At 42.6% G+C, this 21,317-nt stretch overlaps 1 protein-coding gene across 3 annotated transcripts; it reads left to right on the top strand.

The window, feature by feature from the left end:
* The first annotated feature begins 1,207 nt into the window (after positions 1–1,207).
* On the top strand, positions 1,208–16,421 carry mafgb (v-maf avian musculoaponeurotic fibrosarcoma oncogene homolog Gb). 3 transcript variants are annotated; one of them, XM_071525149.1, is made up of 3 exons: positions 1,208–1,280; positions 12,646–12,711; positions 12,865–16,421. In XM_071525149.1, exons 2-3 carry the CDS (start codon positions 12,676–12,678, stop codon positions 13,351–13,353), a joined length of 525 nt encoding a protein of 174 aa, XP_071381250.1. In that variant the 5' UTR covers positions 1,208–1,280; positions 12,646–12,675; the 3' UTR covers positions 13,354–16,421. The 3 variants fall into 3 exon arrangements, with proteins under 3 accessions (XP_071381250.1, XP_071381251.1, XP_071381249.1); XM_071525150.1 differs by lacking the exon at positions 1,208–1,280 and adding an exon at positions 1,987–2,060; XM_071525148.1 differs by lacking the exon at positions 1,208–1,280 and adding an exon at positions 12,346–12,395.
* Positions 16,422–21,317: the final 4,896 nt, after the last annotated feature.

Raw genomic sequence — 21,317 nt, 5'->3', positions numbered from 1 at the left:
GCTCTCTGCCACCTATAGATTTGTTTACTACATAGAACTAGGCTTTTGAATTGGTACATTGAAACCCCACTTCCCCAAGATAACGGTTTTCTTACCTTGATTTAGTGTTGTAATGCATTGATTTAGTAGCCTGTATGTAGCCTTTGTCAGTTGTTTACAGATAGATCAGTGTTCGGGAAAGTTGCTTTTAAAAGTAGGCTAGGCTAATTAGTTACTTTACTTCGTTAACATTACAACAGCCTAAATCGGAACTTTGCAACATGAGTCTCTATTAAAAGTCACTCATTTATTTTGCATTAGCCACTTCAAAATGCTGTGGCAATATCGCTTATGCTGCCAAGTGTTAAAGTCAAAGTCTTTTTTTTTTTTTTTTTTTTTTTTTTACCTTTTTTTCTATGTACGCTAACAATGGCCTAATGAAACAATATGAAAGAAAATTACAAGTAATGACATTCTAATTTTAAAAAGTAACTGATTACGGATTAGACTAACTAGTTCACAGACAGACAGACATGTTGGCACCAGGTTGGCATTGGAGAACTGCTAAACTAACGCGATAAGTTGGCCTAGTAGTTATCACAAAAAGTAATCTGAATAGGCCTAAAGCGTTACAAAGCACAAAGTAACGCGTTACTACTACACTGGTAGCCTGAAGATGTAGGCCTATTTTTAACTTCCTAAAATTATAAAATTCCCAATGTTAATGACTGGCAATTTTACGTAGGTCTACACCAAGTCGGCCAAATGTAGGCTAATTAGGCTAAATTTCCATATTTTATTTATCCATATTGTGATTACAATTACAATTATTACAATGATTACGATGACAGGATGTTCAGTTTCTCTCTGCATCATAGGAAATAGGAAATCATAGTTTAAAGGCTTTTGTTCCATCTCTCTCAACACTCACTCAGTGCCTCAAATGTCAGGTCTGACTTCAGAAATGTGCTCAGGGGGAGGGGGCATCATACTTTCCACGGTGACTGTTAACACGCAATGAACAATCAATCACAGTGTAGTAGCGTCTCATGTCCCTTTAAATTCGGGTTGCGTAGATCCTTCATGAATGAAACCATGTGATCCAAACATCATTTGACGTCTGGCGCCTCCGACCATAGACTAAAACAAGCGAGGTAGGAGTGGATAGACCTGGGGATCTGCGAGAAGGCGTGAGCGAAAAAATATATTTCTCAACTGTCGGGGCTCAACACCGGGTCGGCCATTCCACGGTAAACCTAACCTTCGGAGGTGCGGTGGACGAAGGTGCCGTTAGACTTCTGGTGAGTCAGTTTGTCGAAATCAAAACTAAAAATCTGCTCGGTGGAAGTGCTGAATATAGAGATGTTGTTTTGCTGAGTGTGCACGCCACTGCCACTGCCGCTGCCACGCCGTTATCGCCACAGAGTGTGGGCGCGCTCATCTCGCCGCTCGTCCCGGTGTGCGGTGCTGCCGCTGCCGCCGCTCCGCTGACCGGTTCAGCCGAACTAGCGACATCTATTCACACAGGCGAAGCACTCGGCGCGCCGCTGCGTTTAAAGGGCTGTAGTCTCCTAGTGCTGAATCATCACGATCCGGTCTTCAGCCAGCCCCGTACAAGCTCATCCGAGAGCGGTCGGTCGCTCGCACGGCCACGCCGACCGACCAACCGGGGATTTCATAAGAACATAGACAAAGGGGGGCTGCCGTTGCGTAGCCTACTGTTGTCAAGCTTTAAAAAGCCATGTGTCGGAATTACTGGGAGCAGCCCGTGTAGAGACTTCCAGAGCAAGTAGGCTTTATCGGCTGTTGATATGGCCGGGGATTCCCCCGTTTCGAGGCTACTAAACGGCTAGTTAAATATCTAGAAAGGTTAAAGTAGCTCGGGAGCTGTCGGGAAAGCAGAGAGACAAGTTACAGCCGCGGAGAGAGCAAATAAAAATTCCGGTAATAACACATAGCTACCCCGAGTGTCCGAGGTGCTGAAACGGCAGCGAAGACCAGCAAATAGCGGTGGACAGAGACCAACTGAAGCAGAGACGCGACCGTTGACAAATTCACTCCGTCTGTTGGTTCTTTGACAGGTAAGATGGCCAGTCAGCTGTTCGCTAAACGCATTTATATTATGGTTTTTTTTTTTGTTTTTTTTGTTTTTTTTTACAGACTCTGAGATAACAACCTCTCCAAACCCGCTTGCTTACTTTCAATGTGACAAAACTAAATATATGATGATTTAACCCAGCGACAACAATAAGCAGCCGGGCTGACAATCTCGTCTGTTTGCAACTGTCAATATTAGCCATCTAACAGCTATAGCCTGGCTGTTACTAAGAGGGCAGCGGTGACTCTGCTTGGGCGACTATTTCATGACATTTGCTTTGTGTCAAACGGGGTTCTTCCCGCAGGCCTTCAGTTCAAATGTCTGTTATCATCCTTAGGTTCTTAACTGGACGATTAATTTACTTTATTGTCAGTATAAACCCACAATTCTGTCTGTTTTCTGGCTAGCCTGGTTGTTACACTGACTGGGCTCACGGCAGAGATGCTGATTCATCACAACGTTGTGTTTCTTAACGTTTGCGCGAGCAGAGCGGAGGCATGAGGGAGCCATGGCAACATGGCACCGGCGGCAGGCGGACAAAGGTCTGGCGCGAGGGAAGGAGCTCGGTTTATTGGGGGGCTCGGCTTTGAAATAAATAGGGCCTGCTCATGTGGTGGATGTTGACACATTTATGGAATAATTAGAGCACATGCAAGGAATGAGTATGTAAGAATGTGATTAGGCTGGATTTGTTTTTTTGTTTTGTTTCAGTAAGCTTTGGTTGTTTTAGCGAGACTGTGCATTCTCATGTTCATTCTAATAGATTTTCAGTTAAAGTGAGTTGAAAAGAGGCTGAGGCAGAAAAGAGAATCACAAATGTGCACAAAAGCATTTCAGGTTCACCCATGGCGATGAATATCAGGCTGCAAATTATTTAGAAGCCTAACCAGTTGTTTTTTTTTACTTTACAGGAATATTTGACTTGAATTAAACGTTTCACTTTCATGAGCAGTCAAGCAGCAATACTGGCTGTCCAGGGTATCTGCAGTGACTTCATTCACCTGCTTTCATTTTGAACACCACTACTGCAATGTGAGCATGACTACAGAATGTTTCATGCCCACAGAATAATTTTAAACGGCACATTTGGCTTGTTTGTAATTATCAATAAGGAGAAATGGGGGAAGAAAAAAAAAAAGTCTGAACGCTGGAGGGGGAGAACAAATTCCCATGACGGTTAATGATGAGAACTGACTGCTCATGAACTCACACAGCGATGTGTGTGCTAAAAAAAGAAAATGCTTTACTGAAGCCAAGTATCACTTTAAAGACATGGGTTGTAATCGAATGCCCTTTGATTGATCTTTTTTAGACAGGCCATTATCTGAAGCCGAGTAGCAACCTGGATGAGCACTGCACCTCTTAAACACTGAGGAGTAATAGGGAAGCTCTATGGGCTCAAGAAAAACAGAAACTTCACCCCCTAATGACTCCATATCAGCAGCTTTAGTTAGAGTCAGCACTCTACGGAGTGTATCAAAAGTATGTAGTAAGCAAGTTGGCAAGTACTGTAATAGAGGGTCATAATGATGAAACAGTTGTATCAGTATTGGAGAGAAGGGCCCCCCCCACCCCCCCAAACCCCCTTACTCTCCCTCTTTCTCTTTCTTTCTCTCACTCACACATGCACACACACACACTCTCACACCCTTTTCCCCATTTCTTTTTCTCAGACAGAGCGCACACACACACACACACACACACACACACACAACCTAGGGGCTAAGCTTTTTATACTTGGTATCAGTATTTAATCAGTGCTTGAAGTGCATTTCTCTGTCAAGTACTTCCCCATCCTTCCCTGGTGTTCACGGTAATTGAACGCTGACCAATGCTTATGTGTGCAACTTTGCTGATGGTGGCGGAGCGGCAAGGCGCAGAGCAAGGGATGAAGGAAGAGGGAGAAGAATGAGAGATGGGATTTGTGGAGAGATTGAGAACAAGGACCTTTTTGTCTTCAAGGCATTCCCCTGAAAATGCTGAGGCGAAGCAAATGCGCTCTCGCTTGACAGATGGCGTTTTCACTTGTTACTTACCACAGCTAGTTTCTTTGCCTTGTCGTGTGTGTGTGTGTGTGTGTGTGTGTAAGAGAGAGATACTGAAGAGAGAGCAGGAGAAATAAAACACACCTACAAGATGCTAAGATCTAGTGTAGCCCTAGGGGGTGTGTGTGTGTGCGTGCGAAACGGGGTAAGCACCAAGGTTAAAAACAAATCTCTGTGTGTGTGTGTGTGTGCACCTGCATGTGAATGTAAAACCTAGGAAGGAGGTGTAGCAATGGGAAGAGTTTTTACCGTTAGTTGACAATTACAACATTTTGCAATTTGTGCAAGTGACAGTTGATTCTTTTCCATCTCTTCACGATGTCTGCGCTCAAATGAAGTTCCTCTCTTCACGAGGAAGTCCTAGCTAATAAGTAGAACTCTATCCTAACACATCAGAGACGTGTGTGTGTGTGTGTGTGTGTGTGTGTGTGTGTGTGTGTGTGTGTGTGTGTGTGTGTGCCTTCGTATAAACTTGTTTGGTTGTGTGCACGTACAAGGGTCAAGTTGATGAAACACTGTGCAAAACCTCCTCTAGGTGTGTCTGGTATGATGGATGGGACAGGCACTATTGAGCTAAGACAGGTGTTTACTCTGTTGGAAAGAAGAACTCCACTCCGGCTCGTCTTATCGATTAGTGTTGTCAGTTTTGCAACTTAGAAACTTTGTTTACTTTGTATTTGAGAACCATGTGTGATATACATGGGTGTGGGTGTGTGTGTGTGTGTGAGAGAGAGAGAGAGTTGTGTGTTTGGCAGAGAATTTTTAAGTAGCCTCTCTGTGTACTTATGATCTTGTTTACGACTGGGATGTGTTTCAGAAAAGTCTATGTTATGCTAGCAAATTTCTGAGAAGAAACTTGAAAGCTTGGAGAGAGAGCGGGAAAAACAGGAGAGGGATAAAGAGAGCCTTGAGAGAGAAGGGAGAGAGAGAGAGAGAGAGAGAGAAGTGAGGATGAGAACAAAGAGGAGGAGAGTCAGGTGGAGGAATAAAAAAAAGAAAGAAATAACAGAATCAGAGAGTGGGTGAGAGAGAGAAAGGGAAGCAGTGGGGCAGATCAATAGTTGAGTGTTTTTCTCTACAGTAATGATGAAATATGGTGTAAGCAGATCTGGTGCATAATCATTGCTGTGCTCCACTGTTTTTCTGCTTCCGTGTGTGTGTGTATATGTGTGTGTCCTAGTATTTTTGTGACTTGTGTGTATGTGTGTCTCTCCACATGTTTTTTTCCCCCCAAGTTTCCTTATTTACATAACCTCCCTGAGAACCGGAAAATTATAAAATCTAGATAAATCCCATCGCAACACAAGAAGGTCAGAGGGATTAGGAGATGGACAATAAGTTGAAATTCAGTTTAAGTGGCTCACATTACAGGATCCAACTTTCCCCTGGCCTGGGATCCTCGTGGATCACAATAACCACTATTACAAAGCTGCTTTTCTGTATCAATAATCTCTCTCTGATCAGTCCGCTTGAGGTCAGGCTCTCATGTTTTGCCCCTGAGGACCCATACAGCCTATGAGGGTTTATTTTGGTGCTTTTTGAGAAGGCTTGAGCCTAGATGAGAGCATGGCTCGAGTAAAAGGAGACTACTCTCTCCCACACACACACACACAAATGGACACACATACAAACCATACCAATGCATTAGTTTTGTATGCTGTGTTGAGATACTGAGAATGGTTTGTAGCTATAGAGATGCAATGCCGTGGTAACGGGAGAATCCGTATACCAGAGGTTGTCTTCCAGTTGCATCATCTCTATGCGCCAACTTGCCGCATTTTTCAACTGCAGTGTGACGATCCCAGAATTGTGGTGTGAATTTCTGAACCATATTAATAAAATCACCGGGGATCAATGCAAGGAGCAGAGAAAAGGAACAGAACATGCCAAAGATAAGAAATGGTGTGTGCCTTAAATCTAGCGCCTGCCCTTTCCCTCCACCTGTAGCACTGAACTTGTTTCCATGCAGCAACAGTTCATCACCAAGTTTTCATTTTCCCAGTTCGCATTGAAGCCTAGCTCCAACAAAACACCTTCTAACTTTTGTTCTGAAACAAAAGAGGTGCATCTTTACGGTACCTCTACCAAAACACATTCAAAAATATGTATGTTTCTAAATTTAGCTGTGGGGGGAAAAGACTTGTTGGCCTCTGGAGTCAAATTTCTTTTTTAAGGATTAAACCTGCATCTCAAAAAGGCAGCAATCGCATGTTAAAGAGTGCGAGGGCTGGTTTTGTGTTTCTTTCAACGCTGTGCAAGTCGATCTTGTGATATCTCTATTTTCTCTGCTCTTTACAGCTGGAATCTCTCCGCCAGATAGGAACCGTTTTTTTTCTTCTGTTATACGCATATATTAAACACAAGTGTGCACTTGCACACACCCGTTCTGTGTCTGTCTCACCCTTGTGGACAAAGTTGTTCAAAGAAAAAGAGACAGACTGCTACAGTGGAAAGGTGCACAGTGCACACACACTTACACACACACAAATGCATGTAAACACTATGTCCTTTGTGCTTGCGTGTTTGTGTCATTCACTTCTCCCTGTTTGATCTACAGTAAGTTTATGCTTTCCATTTTCCATTCCATTCTTGAATGTTTGGCATCAAAGGCAAGAAGTTTTCGATGAAATTTCCTCATTATGCGACTGATAATGATGAATGCATCCCCACAGAATCATACTGTGCTTACTTTGCTGCTGCACTAAAACAGAGCAAGTTTCTCTCTCAAGTTATTATTTTTTAGGATTTTTTTTCTGCTGACCTGGGATGTACAGTGTCTAGGGGAAATAAACTAGCATGTCGTTTAACTTATCGCTGTCTCCCTTGCAGCTCTCTGTGTTTCAGTTATTCACACACACACACACACACACACATACACGCACACATACACACACAAAAGGAGAGAACCAAATTAACCTACAAGGTTTCTCTCCTCTCCAAAAAAGCCCTTACGAAATACAAATTTAAAAAAAAAAAAAAAAAAAAAGGAGCCGGTGCTCAATTGCCTGACAGTGCAGTTTTTTTGCTTGTGTTGGGAAATTTGTCATCACACTCCGACTTACTACCTGGAATGGGAAAAACGTGTCGACGCCAGGACTTTTTCTCGCCTTTAATAACACACTCACACAAACACCGTCTCGCACACACTTAAACAGTGTGCACACAATACCCTTTTTGAACTCACAGAGAAAAGTGTGAAAGTGATCGCTCCTCTATCTGTGTGTGTGTGTGTGTGTGTGTGTATGTATACATATCTATATATATAGATATGTATACATATCTATATATATACTGTATATATGAGTGTGTGTATATATATATATATGTATGTATGTGTGTGTATATATATATCACCAGACTCTGCTGTCATGCTGTTTTCATGTCTCTACCTTCTCTTTGCCTGTTTTCTCCTCTCCTCCCCTCTTGCTCTGTCTGTGTTATCATGCTTATTTCACGCTCTGCATACCTCCTAGTTAATAGCTTCCTACTCTTTCTCCACAGTTCGAACTCATGTCTTCTCTCTCTTGGTTCACCCCCCCACCTCTCTCTCTCTCTCTCCATTGCCCGATATCTCTGCTGTGAACCTGTTCCCTCTCTAACTCAGGTTGCCATTATCGCTGATCTGATTCCTAATTCTCAATTAGCCACCACACAGTGCTCACTGTTAATTATTTACCAGCTCCCTCAATACCCCCGGCCCGCACTAGATCAATGGGCACCGCTCCCCTTTTTCACACAGGCGAGGAGGGCAGGAGCCAGAAATTGAGTTTTGCGGCGCTCCAAGGTTTTAATTCCTGCTCCCTACGTTTCACTCTGTCTCTTTGTCTCTTTCCATCATGTCCTCTCTGCGTCCTACTGTGTGTCTCCGCTCTCCCCTGCCTGCCTCGATATACTGCCACCCTTTGTTTTCTCCATTACTGCTCAGAGAGCCGCTGGAGGGAGGAGGCTCCTTCTTAGACAGTTGGTTAGGCTGTTGTTGTGGTAGGAGGATTATTCAATAAAGATGGACTCGCCACTGCATCGCAAATGACTTGTGGCTCTTAAGTTCTATTCTTGATCATCTCTATATGCTGACGTGTTTATGCTCGCGTACACCCACACACACTGGCCCCGCGGGTCGTTGTGAAGTGCCTAATCTGGTTATTTGTTGTCTGTGTGTGCATGCATTGTGCATGTTGAGCGTAATAGGAAGTCTCTTTCTAAGAAACTCCTCTCTGTGCGGCGGTAGAGGCCAGAGCAAAAGGTTCTCTCTCAAACAAGATTAATTAGAGCGCTGTCTGGAGCCAGGAACACACACACACACACACACACACAGACTTCATCATCCTGTTCGTCGGCACTAGATGAAGTGAATGGATCTGTGCTATATGTCTTGTGCCATTTCTTGTGCTCTTTAATCTATCTTTATAAGCCCCATGATCATTGTGTTCACCTATGTGACTCCTCCGCAGTACTTTTCCACCACACTATTACTCTCTTTCTCATCCTTTCACTGGGACTTGATTTGTCAACAAGACAGGATGTGCAGCTTTTCCTGTGTGTGTGTGTGTGTGTGTGTGTGTGTGAGAGAGAGAGAGAGAGAGAGAGAGAGAGAGAGAGAGAGAGAGAGAGAGAGAGAGATAGAGAGCAGAGAGAGAGAGGACCAGCAGTTTTATTGCGTCGGATCAACTTCAGAACTTTTCTAATTGGAGGTTTTAGCCGTGGTCGTTGCTGAGTTCAGGGTTTTTTTTTTCTTTTTTCGCTCTCCTCCTCGACCCCAATCCCCCTCTCCATCCCTCTCTCTCTCCCTCCCTCCCTCCCTCACTGGTCCTCTCTCCCCCTCCCCCTCCCATTCCCCCTCCGTACCCAACAGCTAAGCTCTTACAAATGTGTTGAGGATGCATTTTCGCCCAAACGCTTTCCCACCCCCTCTTCCTCCTCCACTGCCCTCCCTCCCTTCTTGTTCCTCCTCATTGGCGATCCTCCATCCTTCTCCCCTGCACCTCTGTCCTCCTCCTCCTCCTCTCCCCCTCCTCCTCCTCCCTACTCACTAGCCTCTCTTTTTCTTCTCTTCTTCTTTCTCCCCTGTCATTTGCACCCCCTCCACCCCCCTCCGTCCTCCCTCCATACTCAGCGTTTTTTCTCGGCTGTGGGTGTGATGTCTCCGCTGTAACGCTAATCAGCTCTGGAGACGTCAGCATTCTTTCAGCCCCCCCCCTTCACCCCCACCCCCCCCCCCCCTTCTTTTCTACCTAGTCTCGCTTCACCTTGCTATCCTACCACCTCTCTCTCTGCTCCGTCTCTCCCCTCTTTTCTCCCTCCCTTTCTTCTCTTTTCTGCTCTTCCCCATATATTTTACACATCTCCGCCACTTCTCACCTCTTCCTCCATCCCTCTGTCCCTGTGTCCTGTCCTCTGTGTGTGTGTGTATGTGTGTGTGTGTGTGTGTGTTTTCTCTCCACTGTAACAGTAAGCAGCTCTGCTCTTGAGTCGTCAGCGTTCTTTCAGTTGCTCCATAAAAATACAGCCTGCCACAGCAAAAAAGCTGTCTGTTGTAGCAACAGTGGCTGTGGCATTGACCACACCGCAGCGACCACCCTGCAATCAGGATGGAAGGACACCTTTGGCAAAGTGTGTGTGTGTGTGTCTGTGTGTGTGTGCATGATGAATGGCGATGCCTTTGCTCAGCAGATGATCCTTAACCTGGCTGACTTAGAGATGACCTTAGCTTACAGCATGCAGACACACACACAGACACACCAGTAGTTTATTACAGTTTTATGCTATGGTGCAAGTCAGGTTAAATGTTGTCTAGCCTTGATGAAATATGGTCCAAACTTAATAATAGCATTTGCCGGTTGTTTTTTATTTAAAACAACTTATTAATCACCATACATCTTTAGTGTGAGTGGCCCAAGTGGGAATCAAACCTCTATTTATGTACACTGAACCATGTGTGTGTGCAGTATATTAATTATGTGTTTTTCAGGACATATGTGTGTGTTCCTGATGTGTGCCTAGTACTTCAAATACTGCTAAATAATGCTATATTTACATGTTTGCGTATTTACAATAGACCATTTTGCATGTGTGTTATATTGTACCCCACTGGCATGGCAGCAGGGGTGTGTTTGTGTGTGTGTGTGTGCGCATGTGCTTCCCAGCATTCTTTTTTGTTTGTATGGAGATGGGGCAGAGGGGGGATGGGGTCTTGGGCACAGGGGAAATAAGACGGTGCCTGGCAGGGAAAGAGCCGCCTTCTTGCCCCTCTGTTCTCTCTCCCCATCCCCCCCCCCCCCCAGCCACCCTGAGCCTCACGTCTTTGATCCATCTATTGTGCGATGATGCACCTCCAACTGAGGAAGGGTACGCTGCATCCCAGCAGAACACAGTTTGCGCACAAGGATGGAAGACATTAGATTATTGGGATGCAGCTGTGGTATACACACGCTAAGTACGCACACAGTAAGAGAGACCTCTGGGTTTATAATTGACTGATCCTAACCCATTAAGGAGTGCTTGAAGATGTGCGTCTACTTAAGTCAAATGTTATTCTGGATGAAGCCATAGCAAGGAGCGGCTATTTAGTAGCTACCTCTTAATAAACCTTGTATCTGAGGAATAGTCTAGTATTGCTCTTTTCCCACATCTTCCTTAATTCACATAGACTTTTTGCCAAAGGACGTTGAGCTGCTGTATGTTTGTTGTTTGTGTGTGCGCCTGTATGCCCATGCATGCGTGTACACGCACATGTGTGTTAGTAGTAGTGTACGTTTCTCTTTGATCTACGGCTATTTATAACTGCAGGATTTGTGGTGGCACACACACACACTCGCACACCCTCACACGCAGATAGAGGTGCATTGTGGGGGAGGCTCACTGGCACACTCTTTGCTGTGCCTTTCACAGAAAGACAATAACATCCTCATCAGAATGAAAGGAGAAGAGAGAAGCACATTGCCTCATGTCGCTTACATGTCATCACTTCTTCAAACAGAGGCTCAATTGTTAAATTCCACCTAACTTTTTTTTAATGGTTGAAATAAATCACCTATTAAAAATCTGGTTGAACCACGTACTGTATTTTAAAACTGGCCTTTATGTGAAATGCATGAGCATTCACAGAATAGGCTGCCTACTGAACCAACAAACCAACAAATTGATTGGATTGCAATTTAAACCCAGAACTGAAATTCTGATTCAGCAGTGTCAATTAGGTGTGGTGGTTTGGCTGGAGAGCAGATTTTGCATCAACTGTATTTTGCTGATCTAAAGTTCCTTTTCTCGTTGACTGTAGCATTGACCCCGCCATGCCCTTTAACCTTTCACATGCCTACAGCTATTTCTGGGGCAGTCCCTCACAATTTAAAAAAAAAGGGGGGGGGGCAAAGAGGAGTAACAAGAGAGAGGTGGGGCAGGAAAGGGGAGATGAAGAGTGACAGAGGAGAGCAGAAATGTGCATGGTGGAGGGGAGGGGCGGGGTGAGTGAGTGAGATCAGGAATCTGCTGAGTCATCATGACTGGTCTCATGATGATCGCTCAGCAGCTGCAACAATAGCTGCCCTTTATCAAACACACACACACACACACACACACACACACACGCACTGATCTGAGAGATGAGAGCTGGACCAACGCACTATACAAAGCATCTCATTGAGAGCTTGTGGAGATGCTCATCTGCGGCACTGTGTGCTCTAAGGACTGATCTCATCTTTTTCACTTCCCCACTCCCCATGTGTTGACTTCTGATTCATGCTGTTGTGTCTCCATCCTTTTGTCTCTTGTTTCCACTTTGGCACAAATACCTATACATCGTTTTTTCAAAAGCTCAAGTTTTATTTGGTGTGATTGTTTTGTTATTTTAATCCCTATAGTATATATCTCTCTTTCTCCTTCTGATGTCTGTACTATTCTGCAGTCTCTACAGTAGAGTCTTGGGTAAGGTGTGTGTGTGTGTGTGTGTGGTTGTGTTAAAGCTGTAACAGTTGGTTTTCCCCTGGAGTTCTTCCCACTAATTCTACCACTTCCTCTTCTTTCACGCTCATTTCGTTGCTGTTGGCCGAAAGCCAACCAATGAGAGTTCTAGAACACAAAGGTAGTGGGCACTGTCTGAATAACCACCAGGAAACAGGAAGCCAGGGAAATTCTAAGAAATGTTAGTGGGTGTGTGTGTGTGTGTGTGTGCATGCGCGTGTGTCTCTCACTTTCACTCAAACAGTCCGACACAGATGCATCATAATATGCTCACGTCGAACAGCAGAACTGGATCTGATATATCTCCTCTAGTCCTGGTGGGTGTTGATCTGCCACAGACACAGACAGCTTTTCAATTGGCCTTAAAGGACAGTTATTGTTCTTCTAACACACTGATGGTCTTCTTTGTTTTTGGATGCTAGTATTCTGTTCACTGCCTTGAGCCAGAACTTGAATGGTCTCCTTCTCGACCTTATGTCCGATTTTTTTCCCCTCATTCATGCTCAACACTTCTGTGTTTGATTGAATGGAGCGGCTAATGTTTTGTATCCTCCTGCGTCTCCTCAGGTCTGTTCAGAAGAGCAAGGCTCTTGTGGCATGACGACGACTAATAAAGGAAATAAAGCCTTGAAGGTAAGAGAGTGCTCACGTTGTACACTGAATTCCTTGTGTTTGATAGATTGCTTTTGTTGTCTTCTGAAAATATACAGATTTGAAATATGACTACGTACTTCATTGCGTACTTTCTCTTGCCGTTCTCTTGCCCTCTCCCTCCCCCTTCCTCAGGTGAAGCGGGAGCCGGGGGAGAATGGCACCAGCCTGACTGATGACGAGCTGGTGACCATGTCGGTGCGGGAGCTGAACCAGCACCTCCGAGGGCTCACGAAAGAAGAGATACTGCAACTGAAACAGCGGCGGCGCACCCTGAAGAACAGGGGCTACGCGGCCAGCTGCCGGGTGAAGCGCGTCACCCAGAAGGAGGAGCTGGAGAAGCAGAAGGCCCAGCTGCAGCAGGAGGTGGACAAACTGGCCAATGAGAATGCCTCGATGCGCGTTGAGCTGGACGCGCTGAGGTCTAAGTACGAGGCATTACAGACCTTCGCCAGGACTGTGGCACGGAGCCCGACCGTGGGGGTCGGGGTCAGGGCCGGAGGGGGAGGAGGAGGAGGGGGAGGGGTGCCGTCATCCGTCATTGGGCCTCTCATACCAGGGAAGGTGGCGACGGCAACGAGCGTGATTACAATAGTGAAGTCAAAAACAGATGCACGGTCTTGAGGGAGGGAAGGATACATGAGGGTGTATCAGGATGGAGTTCAGCTGCATCAGAGTAATCCTCTTCCTCCGCTGGCCGCCTCTCCTCTACCTGCACTGACTTCAAAGAGCTGGGCAGCTGTGATCACACCGCCTCAGCATGTTGCTGTAACCGATCTCAGATCAGTGCAGGTAAAGGAAAGGAGGGAAGCAGAGGAAGATTCTTGAGACTATTAGGATGCAGCTCTTGGTCAGCGCATGAACATTTAGCACAGGACAGATACACAGGGTTCCCACGGTCATAGAAAGCCTGGAAAAGTCATTGAATTGTTGTTTTTTCCAGGTCTGAAAAACTGCTAAAAATTGTAAATGTCCAAAAAGTTTTGGAAAAACCATGCAATTTTGTTGCCATTTCAATCAGTCAAGTGTTTCTAGGCATCTGTAGGTACTTAATGACCCAATTACACATTTGCACTCAAGTGCTAGTTTGACCTAGTGAAACCAAGATGTGGGACATTTAAATCAGCAATACCAACAAAAATATTCTAAATGTTCTAAAATATTACACCTGTTGGTATTGGAAAGGGTGTTATTGATTAGTTATGGAACAGTCATGGGATTTGATTAACAAAAAAAGCGTTGGGACCCTGGTTATAATTCCAAAAGAATACGACCTACAGATTTCACTGTCTGCAAAGAAGTCCCATATTGCTCCACCAAGCCAAGAACAAACGAAGACCTTTTTCAGAAAAATACTATAGAAAATATATATTACACAATGGTGATAACTGTATTTCTACTGTTTTGTACTGTGTTGTCATTCACATGAGGTCCAAAGTGTATTCTCTGTGTGTGAATTGTTATATATCAGGAATTCTGTGAAATTCTGTGGTGCGTGTTTGTTTTGGTATTGCTATATTTAGTTAGCTGTATTTTTTCTAGTCTAACACTTTCTCTGTCCGACTCACTCTCTCTCTTTCTGTTGCTCTCTCTCTCTCTTATCTCTCTCCTCTCTTTGTCCTTCCATTTTTCAATTCCAACTGGCTTCCGTTATTAGATACTTCCTGGCTCTACAGGAAGAGGAAAAAGGCAATTGATATTTACAAACAAACAAAAAAAAAAAAACCAACACACCACAGAATGGTACTTTATCTGAAAGTGGACAGACATTAATGCAAGTCATTGACATTGTCTTAGTACGTGAGAATCTTCAGGGAAACGGTCGTTTGAACACCAGGGCTGAATTTAAGACGAAGTTGTCTTCTCTCTCTTTGAATTCCTCTCAAAGGATATTGAAGAGATTTGGACGGGCAAGTGCCTTGGTCTCCTACGATATGCATCAAGAGGAAGTCTGGAGGACATGAGGAATGGTGGAAGGGTGGTGGAGATTCAATGCAGGTGTCTGTTGACTTGTGCTTATACCTGTGCTTAATGGAATACACTGACCAATCAGGAATCAGGTTGTGACAGCATTTAACTATCGCTGTGTATTGTTGTAAGAGCTGTGTAGTAGCCATCAGGATTATAATAACACCCATTTATGTGACTTGGCAGTTCCTCCATTTAGAAACAAACAGTTTGCAAAAACAGGAGCTCATTTGTTTGTTTTCTTTTTCTTGCACAGAATCTGCTTTTTGGAAAGGTAATGTAATGTGCTTTTAAAAGGAACAGTTAAAATGCTTGTCTGTTTTATCTGAATTACTTATTTGATTAATTTGTTTGTGAATTTGATTGGCTACTGGCTCAAAGATCTATGTTATTATGCCTACAAAGAAATTTGTACTTCGAATCAAATTGGTTTACCCGTTGCATTCCTCTTACTTTTAACCGTTGAGCTCACTTGTTGTGCAAATGTAATTAGTGACAATGCAGACAGCTAGCAATGACATTTCGACTGTCAACAGTAATGATACTAAAATATTTGACTGAATTTCCAGTCACACAAATGGATGTCATTTCCCATGAGCTTTACCATAAAACTAGTCTTATAATATGTGGTGTTCTATACTCAAAGGATCTTTGTCTATGTATGGTAGAGTCTGGAATTTTATAAAGACAATTATCTTTGCATTGTTTGTAACAACCTGTAAAAAAAGGTATAACAAAATCTGTTTGATATATCTCTCTCTATTTTGCAATTGTACCAAAAGTGGCTTAACTATTGAAGTCAATAGCTTTGTTTTTCTCTAGTGACTAGGCACGTGTGTGTAACCGTGGACTAGTGTGTGGTGTGCTGTGTAGGTATGTGATGAGGTAACTGTAATGTTCACTATTTCATGGATGTGACGTCGATCCTTGTTTGATTTTAGGCCGAAGCGGGTGATGACACCATGGGTAACTGCACTCTTTCTTCTTAATCATAAGATCTTTGTCCTTCCTGCCCCAGCATTGAGCCCCAGTACTGCAGATGTGTTAGATCATGTGTTTATCTACCTAAAATCTGCACTCACTGATGATTTATAAATTTTAATCAAGGCATTAGACATTTATGTCTAATGCCTTGATTTTCTGAATAGGGCTCCGGTACTTCATTATGCTCCTTGCAATATTCAAGGCTCGTTGTTGCAGATAAAATTACCTACGAGTTAAGGAAATGGGGATGGATCACCTTGCAAGCCACGTGATGTTGCGTCTTCAGGTCACCTGGCATGCAAGGTTATGGGGATTATGGCTGGGCCTATATGGCTGCATCACCCCTGCTCTTTTAATAAGTTATTTTTGTGGTGTGTGACTTAGATAATATTTTGTTTTTGCTGTGTACATTTTTCTATTGATATGTATATTTAATGCTGATCATATTTTGTTTGTTTGTTTTTCTACTGTTCTGTAAATGCCAGGGAAGTGAAGCAGTTTTGTTAATGTATGTGCTGTTTTACGAAGTGAAAATGTTATCTGTTGTGACATTGTCTGTCAAAGAGTGAGGTTTACCCTATTTATGAAGTCCAGTCGCCTCAAATTGTTTTGTTAACCCAGGGGAACCTGATTTAAAAAGAGTCAGTCACTGAAACAGATGCAATTTACAATGATAAAAACATGATACACCTTTTGAATTGCATGTTTTACCTGAACTACTAATTTCCACTGTGAAGAAAAAGGGGTTAGCTAAGCCTACTGCTCTGCAGTTATTGAGATCGGTAAGGTCTTCATCTGCACCTTACATTAATATAAAATTCAAACAGGAGGAGGGACGGGAAGGGGATGTGGGTTTGAGGTTCAAAAATATTAATACTCCATAAACCCTTGCACTGATAAGCATTTGCAGGTTCAATCAACCATGAAACTAGAGAGCTACAAATGTCAGAAATGTCAAGTGAAAATGTCTGATAGGAGCCTCTTCTTTTATCTCTAAACACTGGAATACGCTCACCTGGTATTTAGCTGCAAGCAAATTTAGGTACCACACACACACACACACACACACACATGCGCACACATTATATTTATGTATGTGGTATATGTTTTAAAAAGATTTACCCTATTTTGTATGGGCGGAATGCTTTTCTTTGATTGGTGATCTGTGAAATTGTTCTGATGGAGTTGTCCATGTAATCTCTTTCCTTTCTCTCTCACTTTCTTGCTTTCTGTCTGTCTTTTACTGTTGCTTTTCTGATGATGTTATTGTTCTGTTTTTGACTGGCAAGTCCTGCGTGCTGTGTGGTCATGTGGTTAAAAAAAAAAAAGGGGAAAAAACATCTTGTACTAAAACTAGGTCATGTCAAGATAGAGCAAAATATGAAAGTTTGAGGTGCTTATCAAAATGTATGTATGTGCCACCGTCCAGTTGTACCAAATATGTTTTCACTTAGTTTGAGTTTTTTTGTTTTTTTGTATTTCTCATCCTCCCCTTGTTTGGAGAGGATGCATATTGAGTGAACATACATATTTCAACGTGGTGACTGTTGTTAAATGAATATCTCTAATCAGGCCCGGATTAACACAGTGTGGTGCCCTAGGGTGACCTCACTTGAAGTGCCCCCCTCTGTCCACTTGACAAGCAAAAAAGTGAAATTTACTATGCCAATAAAGATCATAGATTTACATCAACTTAAACACTACAGGCTCAACACACATACTGCAGACAAATGTAAGACAATGTACTAACCAACAAATTACTTTACACCATAGATTGACTTGAGCCTGCAAATGCCATTTTAGGCTTTACACACAGAGCTATACTGTATCAAATTTGAATGCAACTCACATCAAAGACATCATGCTAAAAATCATTGTTTCCACCATAAATTTTCAAAGGCCTGAATGAAGACTAAATGCCAAACCATTACAGAGCAAAATCATAATACAAAGACACAGACATCTAATGCAACTTCAGCACCACGGACAAGGCCCCACATACCACCAAATAAAGCAAGCTTAATAACTGTAGCAAACAATCACTTCAGGTGAGGTGATGTGACAGTGGGAACTGCAGAAGGTGAAAGGAGCAGCACATTGAGACAATGGGATGGACCTGGACTTTTGTCCAGACCAGCCTACCACAATCGGCCGGACACCAACCATCCTTGCTGGTGATTTCACAACACAACACGCCGGTTATTTGATGTGAGTTTGTTTAACGTGGCCCGGCTTCCCGGTTGGTTGGGGTTCGCATTTTTAAGCACTGTGATTGGCTCGAAGTTGGTGTAAAAACCAACCAAACCAGTCCCGGTAGTCCCGATGGCCAGTCCATCCCTGAATGTATTGCAATGCGTAGGCTATTCAAAATTATGGTTGTTATAAGCATCACAAACCGCGCATCCAGTTCAAAGAGAAAACCTTTCCACAAGCATCAACTCGACCAGTTCGTTCTTCACTCTTTTAAGTTGTGGAAAATATTTGTCACCCTTACAGTTAGTAACAGGCAGGTTAAGAAAAGCCTGACTGCGGCGAAGACACTTGGGAAAGTAGTTTTCAGCCTACCTTTTCTTTTTCTCTTACCGCACAAAATTGACAAATTCAAATGTGATGGGGGGGGCACCTACACACAATCACGATACTACTTTCTCTTTATGTATAGGCCTATTCTTTTTTAGTATCAAAGGTTAAAGGTCGCGTATGCATTCTCCCCAGAGAGTAGGCCTAATATATAAAGAAAATATGACAAAGCTTATAAAGGTATAATTGTGGTTTGAATGTGTGGTCCCCCCCGAACAGGCAAATTGGCTGGTGCCCCCGGGCACTCGCCCGCTGCGATAGGCCTATATAATCCGGCCCAGTCTCTAATTGTGCAAACTGGGGGCCTCAGAGGAGGCAAAATTAGTGAGCAGTGATGCTATTGTAGTCTCGTATCAGAAGTTGTCTGCGTTATCATTGCGGGTACAGTGTAAAGTGACGAGGTCAATTAGCTTTTATACAGAGTGTTTATCGATCTAGGCTATCTTTGCTTATCAAATGCCAATATCAGTTTATCTCTATCTTTAAATCTGGCTTACGTGGAGTGATTTACCTTGCTTACCCAGTGTCACTTAAAGTACTCAATTAACTGTGAAAAAGACTAAATCATATACTGTAATCTGTTTCTTTCTCCATATTTAACTGGGAAGAAGATGGCATGCAAATATACTGTAGCGTTCATGCTAGGCCTCCAGTCAAACTCAGAATCCCATGACTTTTTTGTCTTCCTATTTTTGTCTTCCAAACTCAGATTTTCTTCCATGTTTTTTTTTTTTTTTCTTCCTGTCATTAGGTCGGTGTGTTGGGTGTTGTGCATGTTAACGGGCTGCTACAAAAAATGTCTTCCTAATTTTCATTTAGCAGACGTGGCCAGCTGACAACAGTGACCTTTAATGTTTATCTGGAGGCTTTTCATACAGTTTATAAGCTTGTAAGACACACGCTAACCTTATTTGCTTGTGATCATATCAGGTACAGGAGTCATCATATGGGGTTGTAGCCTCTTTATGAAAAGATCAGATGGGGTTGTACCCTAGGGAAAGACATTTCATCACAAACCCATGTAACCACTCCTAAACCATTGATAAATATTTCACAGAGGCCATTTCCTGCTCCACTCTCCCCACCCGTTTCACAAACGTTCCTAGTACACATGGGATGGAGTTAACTTAGCAGGCGGCCATGCCCTTCTCCAATATGTCCGGCTCTTCTAGAAGACGCAAATCATTAACTCCTTATCTTGCTGCTCGGGCCAATCAGTATGTAGTCATTCAGTTGTTTTCCTGTCTAGTGAATCACGCCACCAGGCTCTAAAAGTCCTTTCACCCACCTCCGATGGCGATCAATGAAAGTAAATGAACCAAGGATTCCTTTGATCGTTTGTTTGGTGTGTTCATCAATAATGTTGTTTGTTTTGCCTCCCAAGCTCTCTCACTCTCTCTGTCTCTCTCTCTTTCTCTCTGCCCCCCCCCTGTTCCTCAAACACACAGTCACACACCCTGTAATGTTAAAAAAAATATATTACCCAGAGTTCAGGTGTCACATCAGAATAACTTGTTTTCATTCTTTTGCTTTTTGTTGTAGCGCTCTCCCCCTCTCTTGCCTGTTTGCTGCTTTTTATTTTTATTTATTCTTCTATTTTCTCATCAAACCACATGTGGTGTCAAGTGGTGAGCATATGACAAGGTTGCTCATGGGAGCTGGGATATTTTTGTGTTTCTAAAAGTATATAATGGTCAGTTTAAAGCTATAGAAAAGTAGTGAGTTTGTGTGAATATGGCATATTCAGAAATGACCTTGTAATAGAAAATTCTGTGTTTTGTAATATTTCTGTATGGGGTGTAATAAATTATTCACAGTACTTTCTATGGGAAAATACTTAAAATGTGACAGTCTTTGTAAGTATTTATCATCAACTAAATTATTGTACTTTTTTTGCAATTTGTAGATACGTAAGTGATGATGACAATGTATTGGTAATCATAAAATTAACTGTTTCATCATCAGTCTGATGCATCTTTTAATTTATTGATGTATATACTGTATGTTTGTTGATAAACAGCTTACTTTATTTTGTATATGACCAATAAACATGTTTTAAAATGGAACAGGTTTTCTTGTGTACAATCATCAGAAAAATTGTTATTTACATAATGAATAGGGTGCTGAGCTGATTCAGATATGACAGGAGAGACTGATAGCATTTTTGAAGCAAATATAGGATACATATGAAATAAGTTCAATGAATAACATAATTCATTACTGGTTAATAAGATAACTTAAATTGTTATCTTGATTATTATTATTTATTATGTTGGTTAGATTATAGATTATATTCATATTTATTGTATTATTATAGGCCTATATGATCTCTCTCTTGCTTTCTCTCTCTCTCTCTCTCTCTCTCTCTCTCTCACACACTCACACACACACACACACACATTGGTTTTATAGCCATGAGTCTCATGATCTAGATGAGTATGAGGGCTTGAAATAGATAGGCTACTGAATCTGAATCAATTAAATAACTTCGGAGGACATTAATAGGCTTTGCAACCATAGTGCTCATCATGGGAACCACCTATTGAAATAAAAAGAGCATAATAATGGTTATCACAAATTATTTTTTACAGCATTGTCTTATCTTTCCTAGGGGTGCTAATTATTCTGCAGAGCATCAGGGCGGATCATTCAATGAAGAGCACAGGTTGTGAGGATCAGTATCTTCCTGACAAATGTTTCAATACATTTCTGCATTTCGGCCCACTTTTAAGTAATTAAAATTACTTTAATTTCCATTTACAAACATTACTTTGCCCTTTGATGGAACAGCCCCTTTGTTCATGTCTTTGTTTAGCCGTTCGAGTCTGTAGATGGCAGTATCAATTTGACATTGGCTCCGTCAGCTCCCTCCACTCTCAACCAGTCTGGAAATATGGAAAAACATGGAGCGGAGTTTCATCCATTAACAACGCATGCTCTATATCGATACCGTTATCAAAGAGGGCGTTAAATTAAATTGATATAATTTGCTTCTTTGTTAAGTTTCAGCTACTTTAATTTGTGTGTAACGGCGAAGCGTTGTTTAAGATGGTTAA

Source organism: Centroberyx affinis, unplaced genomic scaffold (genome assembly GCF_046629955.1).
Source record: "Centroberyx affinis isolate AG114_WGS23_722 - 3 ecotype Tasmania unplaced genomic scaffold, CSIRO-AGI_Caff_v1 ptg001272l_1, whole genome shotgun sequence".
NCBI lineage: Eukaryota > Metazoa > Chordata > Actinopteri > Beryciformes > Berycidae > Centroberyx > Centroberyx affinis.
This window is presented reverse-complemented; position numbering and strand designations above follow the sequence as displayed.